The sequence below is a fragment of the Octopus sinensis genome, linkage group LG14, assembly GCF_006345805.1.
Source record: "Octopus sinensis linkage group LG14, ASM634580v1, whole genome shotgun sequence".
In the NCBI taxonomy this organism is placed as follows: Eukaryota; Metazoa; Mollusca; class Cephalopoda; order Octopoda; family Octopodidae; genus Octopus; species Octopus sinensis.
The window spans coordinates 34,758,913-34,778,633 of record NC_043010.1 but is presented as its reverse complement, the minus strand read 5'-3'; the positions used below and the strand labels follow the sequence as shown (position 1 = coordinate 34,778,633).

General features: G+C 35.0%; 1 protein-coding gene across 3 annotated transcripts in view; it reads left to right on the top strand.

The window, feature by feature from the left end:
• Positions 1-19,424, top strand: part of LOC115219087 — a 263,042-nt gene extending 243,618 nt beyond the window's left edge. For 2 of the 3 annotated variants that reach the window (XM_029789154.2, XM_029789153.2), the window contains 6 exons: positions 1-75; positions 852-1,029; positions 7,646-7,751; positions 8,021-8,351; positions 8,895-10,243; positions 19,164-19,424. The exon at positions 1-75 is cut by the window's left edge and continues 2 nt beyond it. In XM_029789154.2, the coding sequence (XP_029645014.1) occupies positions 1-75; positions 852-1,029; positions 7,646-7,751; positions 8,021-8,351; positions 8,895-10,243; positions 19,164-19,386 (2,262 nt within the window). In that variant the 3' untranslated portion in view covers positions 19,387-19,424. Of the gene's footprint in view, positions 76-851; positions 1,030-7,645; positions 7,752-8,020; positions 8,352-8,894; positions 10,244-12,820; positions 12,864-19,163 lie in introns of all 3 variants that reach the window. The other variant, XM_029789155.2, reaches the window with a different exon arrangement.
• The last annotated feature ends 297 nt before the right edge of the window (positions 19,425-19,721 follow it).

The window sequence follows — 19,721 nt, the reverse complement described above, 5'->3', positions numbered from 1 at the left end:
ATGCTAGCAGAGGTATCCAAAGCAGCAGAAGCTTTAGTTGATCATTTTTCCAAGAGCAAAGATCCATTTGATAAGGTTAGTATATTAGGTCACCAGTCTATCAATTACTGTTATCATATAGTATGTAACGTAGTGTGTGTGTGTGTAAGTGATGGTATGTAGCTTAGTTGTTAGGGAGTTGAACTTGCAATCACGAGGTTGTGGGTTTGATTCCCAGGCTAGGCAGTGTGTTGTGTTCTTGAGCAAAAACAACTTAATCTCATATTGCTCTGCAATCTCTTTGACATGGGACACACTATGAACCTGTGCAGACAATGTTGAGTTGATGTTGATGACAATAAACATATCATCTGTGCTAGTTGTTCATTAAGAAATTGCAGAACCCTTGTCTGTTGTTTATGCCAGGAGAGTCCATGACACAAACATACACACACACACAGACACCAAGGTATTCTATCAAATGCTAATTCCTTTTCTTTTCTTCTTCATTATTTTCAAAATTAATTGAAACAAAATTCATGTATTTCAACAAAAAAAAGGTAACAAAATGGTTAATTCAAACTCCAGTAATACCCAAAGTAGATTTAATTACTTAATAATGCCTACTTGATCCTGATCCAATTGTAGTGGGATCAAAGGTCATTCCAGCTGAGACTATCATATTTTTGCAAACAATATTTCTGAGACTTAAGTTATCCAATTCTATTCTAAGACAGATGGTTGTGACACCATGCAGATCTATCTTCTATTTATATTAGGCTGAGCTAAACCACAAGAAACTAGTCTAATCTTTGTTGTGCCAGTCTAACAAAACAGAATCTTTCAGTTGCCATTCTCTTTTTGATTTTCAGCTTCGTCTTGGCAGTTCTGTAGAAACTCCTGAAATTGGAGATTTGGTGCTATCCCGATTGTGCCCTGCTGTAGCTCAAGTGATTAACAATGGCCTGAAGTCATATGAATCTGGTCTGCATGTATTTGGGAGAGTCCATATCACAGTGTGGAGAGTAGCAGAAGCATCTGCAGAACCAGGTAATTACACGTATATGCATGCATAGTTAATTTGTTCTATTTTCCTGTAGTGTTACTGTCTCTGGTGTGTGTGCACAGCAGGAGGGATTCCGTGTGAACATCCTGGGTTGTGCAAACAAATGAAAGAGTACTGTTCCATATTTTAGAGATGAAGAATTCTGTACATTATTTACATTGGGCGGATATGTGTCCTGATCTTGTTTGTTGTCATCACAACGTTTCAGCTAATTTACTCTCCAGCCTTCATCAGGTGTCCTGGTGTCATTTTGAACCCAACCCTGGGTTCTCATTCCTGAGGTATTTTTTGCTGATGTTACTATTTGTTATTATTTAATCAAGGCACTGCCTAGAACTGAACTTGGAATCTTGGGGTTAGTTGCCTGTGCTCTTAACCATGATGAACGCTGGAAAGTATATCAGCCAAAACGTTGTGTTAACAACAAACAAGATGAGGACACATATCCATCCAATGTAAATAATGTAAATGAAAGAGTACTCAATACAGATAGTTGAGTTTGTTTATTTGTTCAAAGTTGATGATTCATTCAAATGCTATTCAGAGTTATTTACTATGTGTGGTCTTTTTGGGAAGAACAAAAACCAGTACATGTGTGTTTTGAGTTTACAAACAGAAAAATGTGCTCAATAATTGTAGCTTTTCTTTATTTTTATTGGAAATGTTGATTTACTTGTAGTGTGATAGAGTGAGCAAATGAAAAATAGGGGAATCGGTCAATCAAATGAATATATACATGTGTGTGTGTGTTTATGAGAGTATATATGTGTACATAAGTGTGTATTTGTATGCGTGTGTATATACACTCATACATACTCAAACACATACAATGGTTGCTTTGTAACAGTATTCATCTAGTTGATAATCCCAGCATATTCAGTGAAATATCCATTAAAGATCACCATATCTAATCAGATTAATATCTACTTGGATACAGCCTTGAAACCATGCTGTGGTCTTAATCATGGAGTAAATAAAGTATACAGACACATTCATACACAAGCACACACACTCACACATACACACACACACATCTTATAATGTATTTGTTTGTAAAAATGTACTCACATGTTCTCTCTCTCTCTCACACATACACACACACACACATACACCATCCATATCCACTTCTTAAAATTTACTTTATATTGTATAATTGCAAACAGTAATGTCATTAGTTATATCTTTCCCACACACTAATCACTGGTTTACTGCATTTTCAATGAAGTCAGTGCTAAGGGAATACATGTACAGCTTAGATATAATAAATACAGTAAGGTATTTTGTTTTGACACCACTGTTTCATCATCATCATCGTTTTCCATGCTAGCATGGGTTGGATGGTTTGACTGAGGACTGGCAAACCAGATGGCTGCACTAGGCTCCAATCTGATCTGGCAGGGTTTCTACAGCTGGATGCCCTTCATAACGCCATATGGGTAATTTATCACCATCATGTGTAATTTTTGCCAACTCAGACACATACAGAGAGAAAGTAGGGATTAAAGAGAATCAAAATGAATACATAATATTTATATGTACGAATTAGTGTGTAAATTCAGGAGTTGGTTCCACTGGCAATTGAAAAGATCATAACCTTTAATAAAGTGATGTAACACAATCATCTGTTTACTATATATATATATTAAATAATGAAGGTAGAAATTAATATTAATCAATTAAAACTGGTGGCTTAGCATATTTAAAATAATCCGAAGATTAAAAATTATATTACATACAAATTAAGAGGAATGTCCACCAAAGTGGATTCCTAATATGCTAAAGATATACGTCAAATCGCCTTACCATGAAGAGTGTGTTCTCAAGAAAAACTAGAAATCCACTTTGGTGGTCATTCCTCTTAATTAGTATGTAATATATATATATATATATATATATATATATATATATATATAATATATATATATATATATATGTGTGTGTGTGTGTGTGTGTATGTATTTGCTAATACTGAACAGTGAGAATGAGTGCTCAACACCACATTTGTGGATGAATATTCTTTTTCAGTGGGTTAGTGGGGTAACAAGGCTACCATTGGTTTCATACTGAGAGAAATCTCAGCAATTACCAAACTTGCCCTTGAGCAACACACTTCATTTCATGTTGCTCCTGTCTTAGGTCTGACATGACCTCAAGGAATCATAAGGTTGTACAACACCCCCCCACTCTTGAACAAGACACTAGTCCATTGCAGAGTTAACTTCCCATGGAACAACATAAAATTGAGTGTTTTGCTCAAGAAAACAATGCACCATCCTGTCTGGCATTGAAATCATGATCTTGTGATCATGACACCCCAACCACTGGGCCACGCATCATCCCATTGCTCCAATTTACTCAACTGTAAAATGAGAACCATCCTAGTGCTGGTGCAGCTTTCTTTTCTTCCAGCTGTCACATCCTCAATACTCTGCTGGTTTAAGCATGAGAGATCCAAGGGAAAAGTATTTATGTTTGTTTGCAACCACATAAAGCAATTAGTGAAAGCAACAGTTTGTACTCACTCACGAGTGACGGTTAAGCTTTATATACACTACTAAACCAATGCTGTTTTGCCACTTTGCAATGGTTATGTTGCCAACACATTTCTGAGTCGCAGTGTGGAACTATTGTTTACAATGCAGACAAATTTTGTTTCACTTTTCTTCAAATGTTCCAAAACTCCTATCAGTTAATGTTGTAATTCTACCAAACTTGCCGCACCACTGTACAACTTTGGCTGAACGCCTGGCAATGAGGAAATGTTAGTGTTTTAAATGTGGCATAGGTCAGTGACCATCAAAGCTCAGTTAAATTTCTTTGCTTTGTGTGTGTATGTGTGTAATTTTATATTTATCTCCGTGAATAAATGTTACATCAGGAAATGCGTGTTTGCAATTGTTCTGTTTCGATAAGCAGAAAGAATTAGTTGTTTTATCAAGCTGATATGATAAGATTATACATACACACACACACACACATATATATATATATATATTATATATATATAAAATAAATATAAGAGAGTGGTCACTATATGGCTCACTCTAGCACCAGTTAATCCAAAAGGTTTCAACCACAAAAATACATGTTTCCCATGAAAGTCAGTACGATTGTTAGCTCACACGGACAGGGCAATAAAAAATAACAAAAATACAGATTATTTTGGGACAATTGTTTCGCTATTAATGAATTAAATGTAATTTTACTTACAAAAAAATCCACTTGTAGCTCGTCAGCCAAAACTATCTGGATGAAATCCACTCAATCACACGCCAGATTTTACCATAACGATAAATACGCGTGTGGTTCAATTGATTACATCCGACGTATAATTCAAATGCCCCAACTAACAGCGCGCCAAACTTTCACGGAAAACAAATACAGCATTTTAGAAATAAATGCAGCATAATTATAATTAATTAATAAGGGTGAGAGAATTAGATACTAATTAATAGTATATCTATTCAACACCAAGTGGCCTAGTGCTCCGAGAAACCTGGATTATTATAATATTTTATAATATATTACAATATTTTTACAAAATAAATATAAGAGAGTGGTCACTATATGGCTCACTCTAGCACCAGTTAATCCAAAAGGTTTCAACCACAAAAATACATGTTTCCCATGAAAGTCAGTACGATTGTTAGCTCACACGGACAGGGCAAATAAAAAATAACAAAAATACAGATTATTTTGGGACAATTGTTTCGCTATTAATGAATTAAATGTATTTTACTTACAAAAAAATCCACTTGTAGCTCGTCAGCCAAAACTATCTGGATGAAATCCACTCAATCACACGCCAGATTTTACCATAACGATAAATACGCGTGTGGTTCAATTGATTACATCCGACGTTATAATTCAAATGCCCCAACTAACAGCGCGCCAAACTTTCACGGAAAACAAATACAGCATTTTAGAAATAAATGCAGCATAATTATAATTAATTAATAAGGGTGAGAGAATTAGATACTAATTTAATAGTATATCTATTCAACACCAAGTGGCCTAGTGCTCCGAGAAACCTGGATTATTATAATATTTTATAATATATGACAATATTTTTACAAAATAAATATAAGAGAGTGGTCACTATATGGCTCACTCTAGCACCAGTTAATCCAAAAGGTTTCAACCACAAAAATACATGTTTCCCATGAAAGTCAGTATCTAATTCTCTCACCCTTATTAATTAATTATAATTATGCTGCATTTATTTCTAAAATGCTGTATTTGTTTTCCGTGAAAGTTTGGCGCGCTGTTAGTTGGGGCATTTGAATTATAACGTCGGATGTAATCAATTGAACCACACGCGTATTTATCGTTATGGTAAATCTGGCGTGTGATTGAGTGGATTTCATCCAGATAGTTTTGGCTGACGAGCTACAAGTGGATTTTTTTGTAAGTAAAATACATTTAATTCATTAATAGCGAAACAATTGTCCCAAAATAATCTGTATTTTTGTTATTTTTTATTGCCCTGTCCGTGTGAGCTAACAATCGTACTGACTTTCATGGGAAACATGTATTTTTGTGGTTGAAACCTTTTGGATTAACTGGTGCTAGAGTGAGCCATATAGTGACCACTCTCTTATATTTATTTTGTAAAAATATTGTAATATATTATAAAATATTATAATAATCCAGGTTTCTCGGAGCACTAGGCCACTTGGTGTTGAATAGATATACTATTAAATTAGTATCTAATTCTCTCACCCTTATTAATTAATTATATATATATATATATATATATATATATATATATATATCAAAAGAAAAAGGAAATAATCTATATTCAATGAATAATATTGTAAATATAGTTGTGCGTGTGCATATGAAGACATATATGTATTTATGTATGTGTGTGCATGCATACATAAATATATATATATATATGCATGTATCTGTATATGTACCCATATATATGTGTATGTATAGATGTGCGAGAGAGAGAAAAGTTACATTAATCATATTAATCCTAGTATTTATATTCAAGTCAGGCATGTAATTTATTGCTTATTATTTGTCAAACTGCTAAGTTACAAGACATAAACATGGAATACTGGTTGCTTAAATGGTGCCAATGTTTAAACAAGTACAGAGAAACACACCTCACACATATGTACAACTGGCTTCCACAAAGTTTAGTCTCCCAAACTTCACTTACAAGACATTGGTGAGCCCAAAGCTATAGCAGAAGAGACTTGTTTAAGATGCCATACTGTGTTCTGAACAAGACAGTCAAGCCTGAATACACACACACACACAATGGGCAGATGGTAGAATTGATAAAGTGTTAGACATAATACCTTATCTTATTTATTTCTTTATGGTTAGAGTTCAAATCCTGCCTAGCATGCATATCAGACTCATATTCTCTTATTTACTGGGAAAAAAAAAGAAAAAAATCCTTGCACTTGTCTAGAGCCTATGAGTAAGACTGCATGGCGCATACTGATAGATCCCACCCCCATTTAAGGACCAATTAAGCTTGATGTGATGCTTGGGATATTTTGTACACCTGTGGCAGTCAGATACTACATCCTCAAACAAAATAATCATGTATGTATGTATAATTATGTATGTGTGTGTGTGTGTGTGTTTATATATATATATATATTGAATTTTTCCCTGTAAGTTTGGAATAATATTCCCTCATATTATTATTATTATATATATATATATTATATATATATATATATATATATATATATATATATATATATATATATATATATATAATAATAATAATAATATGAGGGAATATTATTCCAAACTTACAGGGAAAAATTCAATTTAGAAATACTAAATCAAATTTCACAAAATATAATATTTTTCTAATTTATATATAAAGTAGAAAAAAGATGAATGACCATAGGATTGCACCTAAAAAGTTACCCTCTGAGGCACAAGTCTGGACAAGCTTGTTTATGGAAGACCAGCAGTTGTCCATGCATACCAGCTTCCCTTTTCCACACTACCGATGTTATCCAAGATTAAGGCAAAAACCGATACAGCTTTGGCACCAGTGACATAGCACCTCATTTCTACAGTTGAGTGAACAGGAGCAACGTGAAATAAAGTGCCCACACATGCACATATGTGGTAAACAAATAATCGCACCTGCAATTTGTGATCTTTTACCTATAATAATAGGTGTTGTTTATTGCCAGTTTAGCCATGACTGAGGAGATCTGCTGTCAAATGTGCTCCAGTTGTGACCATGTCTATTTACCTATATTATCCCAAATGACCTAGTTTTTTTTTTTAATGTCAGGGAGAGTTTGCTGCTACTTCAAGCAGTCTCCCTCACAGACGTATTTTAAAATATTTATCTGGATTAGCATTTGTTTATAATGCTGCTCTCAACTGCCATGTATGAAATTATTAGCCTATTCATTAAAGTGTTTATAGAATAATTACAGGCATTAATACCAACAACTAAGGATTATGGAAATTAAACTTAAGTGCTGCTTCCAAAGAATGAATAATCCAAGATTATCTGTAGATTTTATCCATTGTGTATTATTTCATTGTAAATTAACTGGAATTCAAATTGTGTATATTATTAATCTCAGTTGTTTCTTCTTTCAGGCCCTTCTACCAGAGCAATATGTGACATTGTGAAAGAGCTTAGGAACAGGCCAAATCTGTCTTCGAACAAACACAGATTTGATGCTTTTATCTTTGCACTGTTGAAGTAGGTTTATCTTCATTATAAGCATTATCTTTTTTGTAATTAATGCTATTTCCATCAATACTAGTCATTAACATCTTCCTATATTCTCATCATTATTATCTCATTTTCATTATCATTAATTGGCATCATTGTTTATACAACCATTATTATTATCATCATCATCATCATCATAGTCATCATCACTTCTTCATTATCACTATCGTTTTAGGCCATATCATGATCATTTTAATCAGACTCTAAAATTATTTTCTGTAATTCTTCTGTTGCAGTTCACGTCTATTGGACTTCTGGCTAGGTTACCTGCGCCACAGAGACAATGTCATCTGCCACTTTTACAACAACAATGCCTTGCTGCAACAGCAGCTCTACATTAGCGATCTGGGTGATGCTTATGAGGAAATGCTTCTCTCTTTGCAGCCCTTATCTGTTTTACCATTCCAGCTCGATCTTGACTTTGTCTGTGGCAGCGGTGGCCAGAATCAAGCCAGTGGCGAAATGACCCAGTCGCGGGAAGGTGGTGCCACTTTGTCAGAACCTTCTGCAGGAAGTTTGTCTGAGGAATCAATGAAGCTAAGCTCTCCTTCGGTTAGATATGAAGAGGTATGTAGCACTTTAATACTATGTTATTTACTATCATACTCTTTTCTAACATGGTTATTGATGGAAAACTGAAAACTATCTAGACATTTTCTGGTTCTTTGTTGGTACAGTTTCAGATTTGTAAGATATATTTTCCTTATGCCTGTGGATGAGTCTTTTATCACTGGCAGGACACAGATTTTTCTCTTATTTTTCTCTGGAGTTAGAGTTGTTATCTATCCTAAACGTACCTTATAGCAAGAACTAATTTGTTTATATTGTTTGAAAGCTTTCCTGCTTCTATTAATTTGCTTAGTAATTTTTCTGCATAAATCTGACTCTTTGTCTTCCAATATTTTGGAGTTAGATTTTCCTACTTGTATCTATATGAGTCTATCATGGTCAGTTTAGACTTTTGAACGAATATAAAGGAAATTGTTAATCTAAAAAAACTACATTTCATCTTTAAAAATCATTTGTTAAAAATGCATTATTTATTATCAGAAACAGATGTATTTTATAATTAATCCTTTCTCTTTTTATTTTCTTCCTGTCAAAATCCAGGCATCTGAAGAGAATGCTTTAGGTCAGTCAGCTGCAAAAGCCTGGAAATGGTTGAGTAGCTCAACAGCTAATGCCTTACCAAAAGCCAAGTCTGTTGTGGCCAATGTTGCACAGAAGGTGTCACCTTCTATTTCACGGCTGGGCACCTCACTTTCCAAAGCTACACTTGGGGACTCATCAGAATATAAAGTCACAGAAGATATCCTCAATATGGACCAGCTAGCAGACTCTTTACCACTGTCTAATGACGACACTGAGTCTGTATCCAGTACAAGTAACTCCACACTGCTAGGATCTAATGTTGAATCACCTTTAGAAGTAAAATCAGTCACCGAAATGGAAAGGATTGATGAATCTAAAACATCAACATGCTCAAAGGACTCTAAAAATACAGATAATGAGAAACAAAGTCAAAGCCTTTTAGATGAGCTTTTCCCTGATGCTAGTGAAACCAGTGATCTTGAGCAATCAACTTCACTATCAGTCTCCAACATAGCACAGAAGTTTCTGGGAATCGGCACCAGCAAACGCAAACAACCATACAGAAAAGAACTGACTGAGTACAGTTTTGACAGTGAACCAGATTCTTCTAACTCAATAAAAGAGTCCCACTCTGACACGAGCCTGAAGAATGAAGAAAGTTCTAAAAAAGGAACATCTTCAAACAAAGCAAGTGAAAGTTTAGTACAAGAAGTGTTAGATAAATACTGTGAAGCAAATCCGTCAAAGTCTGAAACAAATGAACTTAAATCTGATAACAAAAACAGCTTTAATAACAGCTCTGGTCCTAAATCCTCCATGCCAAAACTAGAAAGTCAGCCATCTGCTAATTCATTTGATATTATCAAACTCTTTGATAAGCTTCTGCTTCCAAATAAATCAAGTAAAACACCTGAAAGTAAAGCTAATGTTGAAGGAGGAGCTGCATATAGAAATACACCCACTATAAGTGCTTTCAACCTATTTCCATGGGGACAGCCAAATCCCACATCTGATGATCTAAAGTCACCGAATTCTAAACAAGAAAGGACTCACTCAAATACCACTGATAGGTCTTCTGATCAGAATCAAAATGCAGCTGAAACCACAAATATCAAAGCTGAAAATAAAGAAGTGAGCAAGACAGCAGAACCTGCCCCTGTTCTTGCTGAAAATAAAAGTGGTAACAGTGCTGACCCCTTTGCAACTGGTTCCTCTGCATTGTATGAATGGTGTGATATGGCTAAACCCCAGGACCCCAGTCAAGATCCCTCAGAAGATCACTGTGACCTGCCTTTAGATTCTACCGCTTCGTTACCTTCTGACTCACCAGCTTCTCCTCAAGATTACTTTAGAATGCCAGACTACAGGTAAGCTTCATAACTATTGAGTTTTCTTTCTTGAATTTTTTTTTCTACTTTGATATAAAAATAGAACCTAATTATAAACTACAAAAACAACATAAAACAAGAAATAATCACAGCTGACTGAGGCACAAGAGAATCTGACAATGTCTCCGAAGGAGTGTAAGGCTACTTTGCATCACTGGTGTGGTACTGTATCCCTGGTCAAGACACTTGGTTCATTAGTAGGTCAATTCATCTTGCTGTACCATTTAGTTAACACAGTTCACCTGACTATAAATAGAGACCATCCATAGGTATATTCTGCCTAAAAGTGAATAAGTGCCAAGTGAAAGTACAGTCTGCCAAGCTGTAAATATGTACCATAGAAGAAGGTACTGTTCACCTTACTGTTAATAGGTACTGTTAGTGAGTTCTTGTAAGAACCTTCAAATAGTACCTATTGACAGCTGCAAGAAGAGCTGCCAACAGATACCATTTGCTAATTATATTAATTAGTAAATGTTGTATCTGTTTGCAGGGATGAATTTAGAGTCATGTAACAGGCTGAGGAAACAATAAGTTATGTAATGATTAATATATTAATAATAGTTATAATAAAAAGTATTGTTGTTCTTGTGACATTGTTCACAAAATCACAAGTCTTGGTTTCAATTCCTAACAGAGAATTGAATCAACACATATCACTCATAGTATGGTATCTAGCCAAGAAGAAGCAAAGAAAGATATATAACAATTTATTATTAACTAGTTGCCAGTTGACATCTTTCATTTAAAATATCTTCTTCAAATTTTGATATAAGCAAAATAAATAAAAATCATTGGCTTTACTTCCGTCTCCTTGAGTAGTCCTTAAAGGAAATGTTGGAGAGGAAATAATAGACAATGCAAGTGAACTCAAGTACAGTTGTACTGATAATAACAACAACCAGGTTTGAGAAATATGTTGAGGAAATTGGAATTGGCATGAAGGCAGAAAACTACTTTATTGGGGATAGCTAGGATCTTGTTATTGATACTTGGGTTTAAGTATCACAAAAAGAGACCCTGTGTGATTTTTGACAACAAATTGCTGCCCTTCCTTACAGAATTAACAGAATTAAAGTGAAATCGTGAGCACTGAGAAGTGAAATGAAAATAATAATAATTTCCACCTTTGCTAATGGAACAGGAGACTGTTCCCTCAACCAAAATTTCAAGCCTTGTGCATCCTCGCCATCCTCATCATTTGATGTGTCACTCCCATGCTGGTGTGGGTTGGACAGTTTGACAAGACCCAATGAGTCAGTGCTATATCAGTCAACATCAACGTTGACTGGTGCTCCATTGGTTGTGACAACAAGGGTTCCAGTTGATCTGATCAACGGAACAGCCTGCTCATGAAATGCGGCTGAGCACTCCACAGACACATGTACCCTTAACATAGTTCTCAGATTCGAAGTGACACAGAATATGATAAGACTGGCTCTTTAAAATACAGGCACTACCCATATTTGTCAGCTGAGTGGACTGAAGCAACATAAAATAAAAAGTCACAACATGCCTCCTGGAATCAAACTCATGATCTTGTGATCAAGCCAAATGCCATAACCACTAAGCCATGTGCCTTCTCATCATGGTTAAAAGACATTAAAGACTATTTGCCAACATAACATGGCAGTCCTGGTTTAGGACAAATGTTGCTGTAATTTAGTCCCAGGAGACATCATCTCCAGCTGGCTGTATGACATGATCTGTGTCCTTATATTTACGAACAAGGGACACAGATTGTGTCATATAGCCAGCTGGAGACGATGTCTCAGCAACATTCATCCTAAACCAGGACTGCTGTGTTATGTTGGTAAATAATCTTTACTCTAGAGTACTATTACTGAATATCTCTCATTGAGAAATTCACAAATAGTAATTTTCTATAAAAAGACAGAAACAGCTGAGCATCATATCTCCTGTCTTACACTGTTTTGTTGCACATCTTTAGGTTCTAGAAGGGCTTGCAAAGACTATAAGTACTCTCCCTTTCTCAAGACTTCACTAACAAAAAAGAATATATATATCAAATAATTCTTGTCAAATTCAACATAAAATTTTTTGATACTTTTTATATTTCATTTAAAAGATTTTGTATATTTTTACCTTTCAACCCTTCTTGATAGAGATGGGACAGAGTGGATTTGGTAACTAAAGTAGAAAGTACCATAAACATAATGAAGGAGCTGCTTCTATAGGCAGTCAGCTTGCTAAAAATAGCAACCAAAAATCACCCTTGAATCATGCACCACCATCTTTAAAAAAAAAAATCAAAAAACAAGGTAATGGAGATGGTGGTGGTGGTGGGTCATGACTGGAATGTTTGATTTGTTTTTTTTTATCATAGGCCTGCTCAATCAAAACAGACCTGGAGTTAAAGAGCTACAACTGGGGTTGATTCACTTGATTTATATCACTTTCCTTAAAAGTGTGTGGCCTTGCTCTGATAAGAAGCCATTTTCATTATTGTCATCAGCATCATCATCATTACCATCATCATTGTTGCTAATTCCATTTTATATTCTTTAAGTTTTTCTCCTTAATCTTTGTTTCTAGGCACTAGTGATGTCCTGGCTCATTGTCATCCTTCATTTCACAGGTAAAATTTCATACAACACATTCCAACCTCTGACCTCTGCACTCTTGACCTTGCTCTTTTGTTTGTCCAGCAAGCTCTGGTGTAGAGAGACTCATTATAACACCCTCCATCACCTGCTTCATATTATCCTCTGTCTTCTCTTCTTTAACCTGTCACAGATACACATGTATACATACATATATACATACACCCACCAATACACACTCATATATATATATACACACATACACACAACACATGTATGTGTGTGTATATATATATATGTGTGTGTGTTTGTATATATGTGTACGTATATGTGTATATATGTTTGTATATATATGTGTGTGTGCGTATATATACATATATATATATATCTTTACTGTCAATGTTCTCTCCCTGCATTTTTAAAACTGAACCTCCCCCCGTTTTCCTTTCCCCCAGCGCCTGTTTGTTTTCATTTGTTTCTTTATTTCTCTATTTAACCATCTACTCTTACTTCTCTTCATTTGCTCCTCCTCCATCTTGTTTTTATTTCTCTTCTTTGTATCTTGTCTTATTTTATTAATATTTTGCTTTTGTTGTTGTCATTTTATCAAGTTTAAGTGGCAAAGGTTCTTCTGGAACCCAATAAATTTTTCTTTCTTTTATATTTTTAAACCAGTTTTTTTTTTGTTTTGTTTTGCTTTTTGGGGGTTGTGTTGGGATGGGGCTCACATCAAATATCATGTGTTAAAGTGTTGCTGGGCTACACTGAACTACAGTGGGATGAGTTCAAACCTCAGCTGCTATAGATATTTCATCATGCTTCTGTTTAAGCAAGTTAAATCATACATTACATCTGTGTGTGTGGGGCGGGGTATGCATGGTACTAGAATTTTTGACTTCAGTCAAAAATAACCAACCACTCCAAATCGTTAGAGTATCCACATAGGTGAAGTCAAGACCAGCTAGAATGTACTGGGATCAAGTCTTATTAGTTGCAACTTCATGTTGTACTACTGCTTGACTCAATTTTCCCAGCTGAAGACTAGGCAATCATGCATATTTCATGGTAAAGTGGTTAGGGGGTATGAAACATTCTTACAAACTGCTTTTTGAGTTTTGTTCTTGTGCAATGCATAATGATGTTGTTTGTTTCAATCAGTCTACATTGCTGAGAATGTAGACCGGGCGTTGTGAGTGTTTATTGAGCGAAAACACCTAAAAGCTCCACGACGCTCCGGCAGGGATGTTGGTGATCCCTGCCGTACTCTTTCACCACAACTTTCTCTCACTCTTACTTCCTGTTTCTGTTGTACCTGTATTTCAAAGGGCCGGCCTTGTCACTCTCTGTGTCACGCTGAATATCCCCAAGAACTACGTTAAGGGTGCACGTGTCTGTGGAGTGCTCAGCCACTTACACGTTAATTTCACGAGCAGGCTGTTCCGTTGATTCGGATCAACCGGAACCCTCATCGTCGTAACCGATGGAGTGCTTCCTAAAAACATTGCTGAGAATTGTTTATCCATCCTTATGTCACAATGAAGTAATGGATGGATATGAAGGGTGTGTCACAAATTCAAGCTTTATTTGCTGCTACTGCTTTTTGGAGTAGAGCAGTAGGTAAAGCATGGATTTGTTTCATTCATTCTATCTTTCTGAGATAAGGTGGCCACCACCTGCAATAAGGTAGAGCAGTTAGCTATAGGAGGAGTCAAATGATTATGAAATAGTACAGCAATTTCTGTTGCATCATGAAATTTATGGAAAAATGAATTGAAGAGTGAATATTAAAATCTAATTTAATTAACATTTTCTCTTTCTCTCCTTGTTACTCCTGAATGTGATTGTGATAAACTGGCAGAATTGTTAAGATGTTGGGTAAAATGCTTAGAGACATTTCTTCCAGCTTTTTACACCCTGAGTTCAAATTCTATCAAGATCAACTTTGTCTTTCATCCTTTCAAGGTTGATAAAATAAGTACCAGTTGAACACAGGGATTGATGTTATCAACTTTCCTCTTCCCCTCAAAACTACTGGCCTTATGCCAAAATTTGAAGCTGTTATGTTATTATTTCTGAAAAAGATGCCCCTGTTATTTAAGGGCAATGAATGTCAGAATCTGTCGAGCAACTGACAAAACTCCTTGTGCTAATTTGTTACATCCCTTTAGGTTCTGAGCTCAAATCATCCAAACAAGCTCAGCTTTGATTTTCATTCTTCCTAGAGCAATAAAATTAAGTAGCTGGCAATCACCAAAGTCAATACAATCAACATTATCTCTCTTTAAAATACAGGGCTTCATATCTGTTAAAAACCATGCTATTAATATATTGTTAATATTATTTATATATTTTTATTTTATTTATTAATTTTTGTTTGGTTTTTGACCCTCAAAAATGTCAATATCATTCAGATTCTCAAAACAAAGAAAATTTGGAAAAAACATAACAATTTGATGATTGCTATCATTTCATAGTTTTGTGTTGTCTGTGATTCTTTGTTTGGTGTGTTTGCGAGATCTTTTGCAACTGAAAAAAATTTTTTTTTTAAAAGCAAAGAAAAGAAAATTAAAAAATGATTATAATAATCCATTAATAAATAAAAAAAATACAAAAACAAATTCTTCAAAATCCTTCTGCTTCTTTCTCCATCTGCCATTCTGTGATTAACTGAAGCATGGAATTGCCTGCAAATGTCTCCAGATCTCTTGAACATGCAATGATCGTAGTTGTGGTATCTGTACTAGTGTTTGGTGAAAGTGTGTATTGGTGACAACGAATCACTATTTTTGTTTCAAATCATTCAGTTAATTGCTAGGATCAATATAGTACTGTTTCCTCACTTTATAAAACTGTTCCTTCTACCTAAACTAGAAATCATTTACTATTTTGAGCTTGGGTGGGGGATATTCAAATCAGTAAAGAAATTATTTTGTTCAGTTAACTATTTTGATACCAATCCACCCTCATCTCACACAAATTCCATGATAGAAAGTTTCTATTTGAAACTGATCTAAATTAAAACCTTCCAAAAAAAATTCATGTTAATTTATGTTCCAAAATACCAGCTTAATAATGACAGTCATTCTACTAAATTCTTCATTATTTTCAAAAGTAATTGAAACAAAGGTAGCATCTTTTAACAGAAATATGATAACGAAAGGGTTAAATTGAAATGCTGATCAACTAACATCTTCTGTGAGGTATTTCATCACATATATCTTTGCATGTGGGAACCACTACTGTAAGGACCTCCGTTCCTCAAAGTTGATTGGTCTTGTATTTCCTTCTCTCAGATGTTCCTGATCTCTTGTTTCTCTTCCCCTTAACACTTCTGTTGCATCCCCTACCAAAGACCTTTTACTGACCACTACTCTGAGCCATTCCTTCCCAGAACGTCAGCAAACCGAAATCTCTTTCCTGTTCATGTCTTTTTCACAGGTGTCAACTCTTATCAGTTTAAACTAGTCATGGGCAAATTGTAGCCCATGAGACGTTTTGAATGGCACACCTAATATCACAAGAAAATAATGTTTTTTTAAAATATTTTAGTTGTGCTGTTTGCCTCATAATGAGCAATATCTCATGCAGCCCGCTTCTTGGTGAAAGTTGCCAATGCCTGGTTTAAATGGAATATTAACAACATCAGTCTCACTAGTCTTTGAGAGCCTTCAAAATCATAGGCTCTACCCCTTAATACAGAGTCAGCAATTAATAAAAATGTGTGTGTTAGCAGAGGTAGCCAAACAAAATTAGTTCATTGAACAATAAAAAAAATACTTTGTGATATTTTCATCCTTTCCACTTATATCCTTTTCTATTTCTTCCTTTACGACATTGATAAAATAATTCACAGATAAAGGTCTTTGAAAATGATACCTCACTGTAGCTACTGTCCAAAGACTGATACCAATAAAGAATAAGAAATACTTTTTCATTTAAGTATCACATGGAAAAAAGAATATTTCATTTGATATTCCGTTAGTATGTTATACACTGTGTGGAGGTGCGTGGCTTAGTGGTTAGGGTGTTGAACTCATGATCGTATGGTTGTGGTTTCGATTCCTGGACCGGGCAATGCATTGTGTTCTTGAGCAAAACACTTCATTTCACATTGCTCCAGTCCACTCAGCTAGCAAAAACGAGTAGTCCTGCGAGGGACCAGCATCCTGTCCAGGTGGGGAATTTCTACACCACTGAAACTGGGAAACCGGCCCTCATGAGCCTCGCATGGCTCGAGAAGGAACATGTTATACACTGTTTTAGTATATAAGATGCTATATTACTCTCCCAATAGCACACTGTTGATAGTCTCCATATAGGAGTCACTTGTTGATATTCAGCTTCAACTTCTGTACATTATTGCAGTTCCTTAGTCCCAGGTCATCCTTAACCGAGCTGACTTTTATCAAAGGCATTCTGTCATGACCATTCTATTTCTCTTGTGCATAATGTATTTAAGACTACATTATTCAGTGTGGTGAATCCTTTTTGAGCTGGTAGGCTCAGAGGCTGATGTCTGTATAGAAAACATGGGTAGGTGTGAGTTTGATTTTTCAGTGGGAGGCTTTTCTGGGGAAAGGAGAATTGGGGAGAAGTGTTTAGTGTAAAATACGGGACAAAGACTAAATAACCAGAGTGAGAATGAAGGGAGCATTAGTTCAGCTCAGGCAAAAATAGTATACAGATTACAAGTTCAAAGATAAGATCTTCACTATGCGTTTTCATGCAAAAAGCATCCCTGGGTAATTTCCACTTCTCACCCACCTCCAATATCTATTTTAAGTTGTTATGCCTGTCAGTGTTCATTCATTCAAAATCTTTTTATTGCTGTCTTCTCTGGTCTGGCAAGTGTACTGCTAAAACTATCCTTTGGTGAGAATTTCTAAGATCAAAGCATGCCCTCTGGAGTTGTCACTGTACTTGCCAGAAACACTCCCTCTCCACAGCATGTCCCCTGTTTAAATTAATTATAATTTGGATTTCAGAGTTATCTCCCTTGTCTTTTTCAGCCAGATTTTTTAAAGCTAATGGCTGTCCTTTTTTTTTCTCCTCACTATAGGTTTAATCTTAATTAATTAACTAGACTGGGTCTGAGCTCACTGCATTAAATATATTAGCTCCCATTTAACAGTACATATAGTGTGTTGGCTTTTATTGGGTAGGGAAAAGGGAGGGGTTTTGTAAAAAGTTAATAAAAGTTATATATGGTTTGTTTAATGTTTAAATTTTTGAAATTAATTGTTAACAAGGTTATTAACCTCCTCTTCATAATAATATTTTATTACTTAAATTTGTACTACAACTTCACCAGTTTCATCTCATCATCATTGGGTGTCATATTATTGGCTATATGCATGGTACCTAACTGGATTTGAAATTGGAATTTTTATTTGGAAACTATGAATATTGACATTTTTATTCACTACTAATTTAGTGGATAAAGACATTGCACTTAATTTATGATTAAAGGTTCCAGATAAAAAAAAATATATATATATATTATATATATATATATATATATAGCTGATGATGATTGCAGATCATATTGACAAAATTCTAGCATAGACCCTTCTCATAGCACAATATAGCAGATTTAAGAGAGAGTGGTGGAGGGGGAGAGAAGTTTGACTTCAGCACTTGAGGAGTACTATATTGAATATGAAAGCATGAAAAGCAAAGTTAACCATGCCAGAATTTGAACTCAGGAATACAGAGAGCTGGAGCAAACAAAGGCAGCAAAGTGGCAGTCAGATAGCATGCCTTGAGATATTTGTTCTGATTTTCTGTGCTCTGGGTTCAAATCCTGTCTAGGTCAACTTTGCAATTCATCTTTTCAGTGGGGGTTAATGGGTCATAAAGTTTTAGTCAAAAGATAGCGATAGGAGTCAAGTTTTCTATTAATCTATCTGTGTCTCTCTCTCCCATCTCTCTCTCTCTCTCTCTCTCTCAGCTATGTTGTGCGGTTGGTGAGTCATGGGTGGCTACTCACCTTTCTCCAGAAATAGGGAATGAACAAATGAAGAGTCAATCACCTTTTCCCACATAAAAACTGATATGCTACTGGACCTGTCAAAGAACAGTCTGATGTGGCATGCAGCAGAGACAGAAAGTGAAATAAAGACTGTCTAAAGATTAATAACTAAATATTTAATACATTCAAATAATCTTAACACCTCACTTCATGCATTTAATTTTGTTTTGTCATTTAACAATTATTTCTTTCAAATTTTTTAAGATGTTCCAGTTACTTACATAAATGTTTTCTTCTTTTCTTTTCTTTTCTGTGTTTTAGTTGTTTGGGAAATTTTTCACCATCTTGTTCTTCTGCTTTTCAGATATGTACGTACATTGTACGCTAGCAGCCATGATTGTACTGCAGGGATAGACGGAGTTTTAGACTTTGCAGCCGGAGATGAACTTGAAGTGTTGGCGCAACTGGATAAATCTTGGCTCTTCTGTGCCAACGGCCACCTTGAGGGCATCGTGCACATCCAGTGGGTCAAGCCACTCGATGACCAGTTAGTTTTTGAAACTCTTCACGACAATTTCTACCGCTGAGAGTTGGAATGAAAGAAAAGTAACAAAATGAAAGAAAATAAATTTTAAAAAATTAAAAGACTACAAGCAATCAAAAACAACATTATATAAATGATGATGATAATAATAATAATGATGATGATAATAATAATAATAATAATAATAATAATAATAATGATAATTTTATTTCAATTGGCTAGAAAATTTTAACTGAAAAACCATGATCATTCTCTGTGCAGTTCTTTTATTTCAGTTCATTATTTATATGTGTATATATATATATGTGTGTTTGTGTGTGAGTGTGTGTATATATATATATATATATATATATATATATATATATATGTATTTGTTTC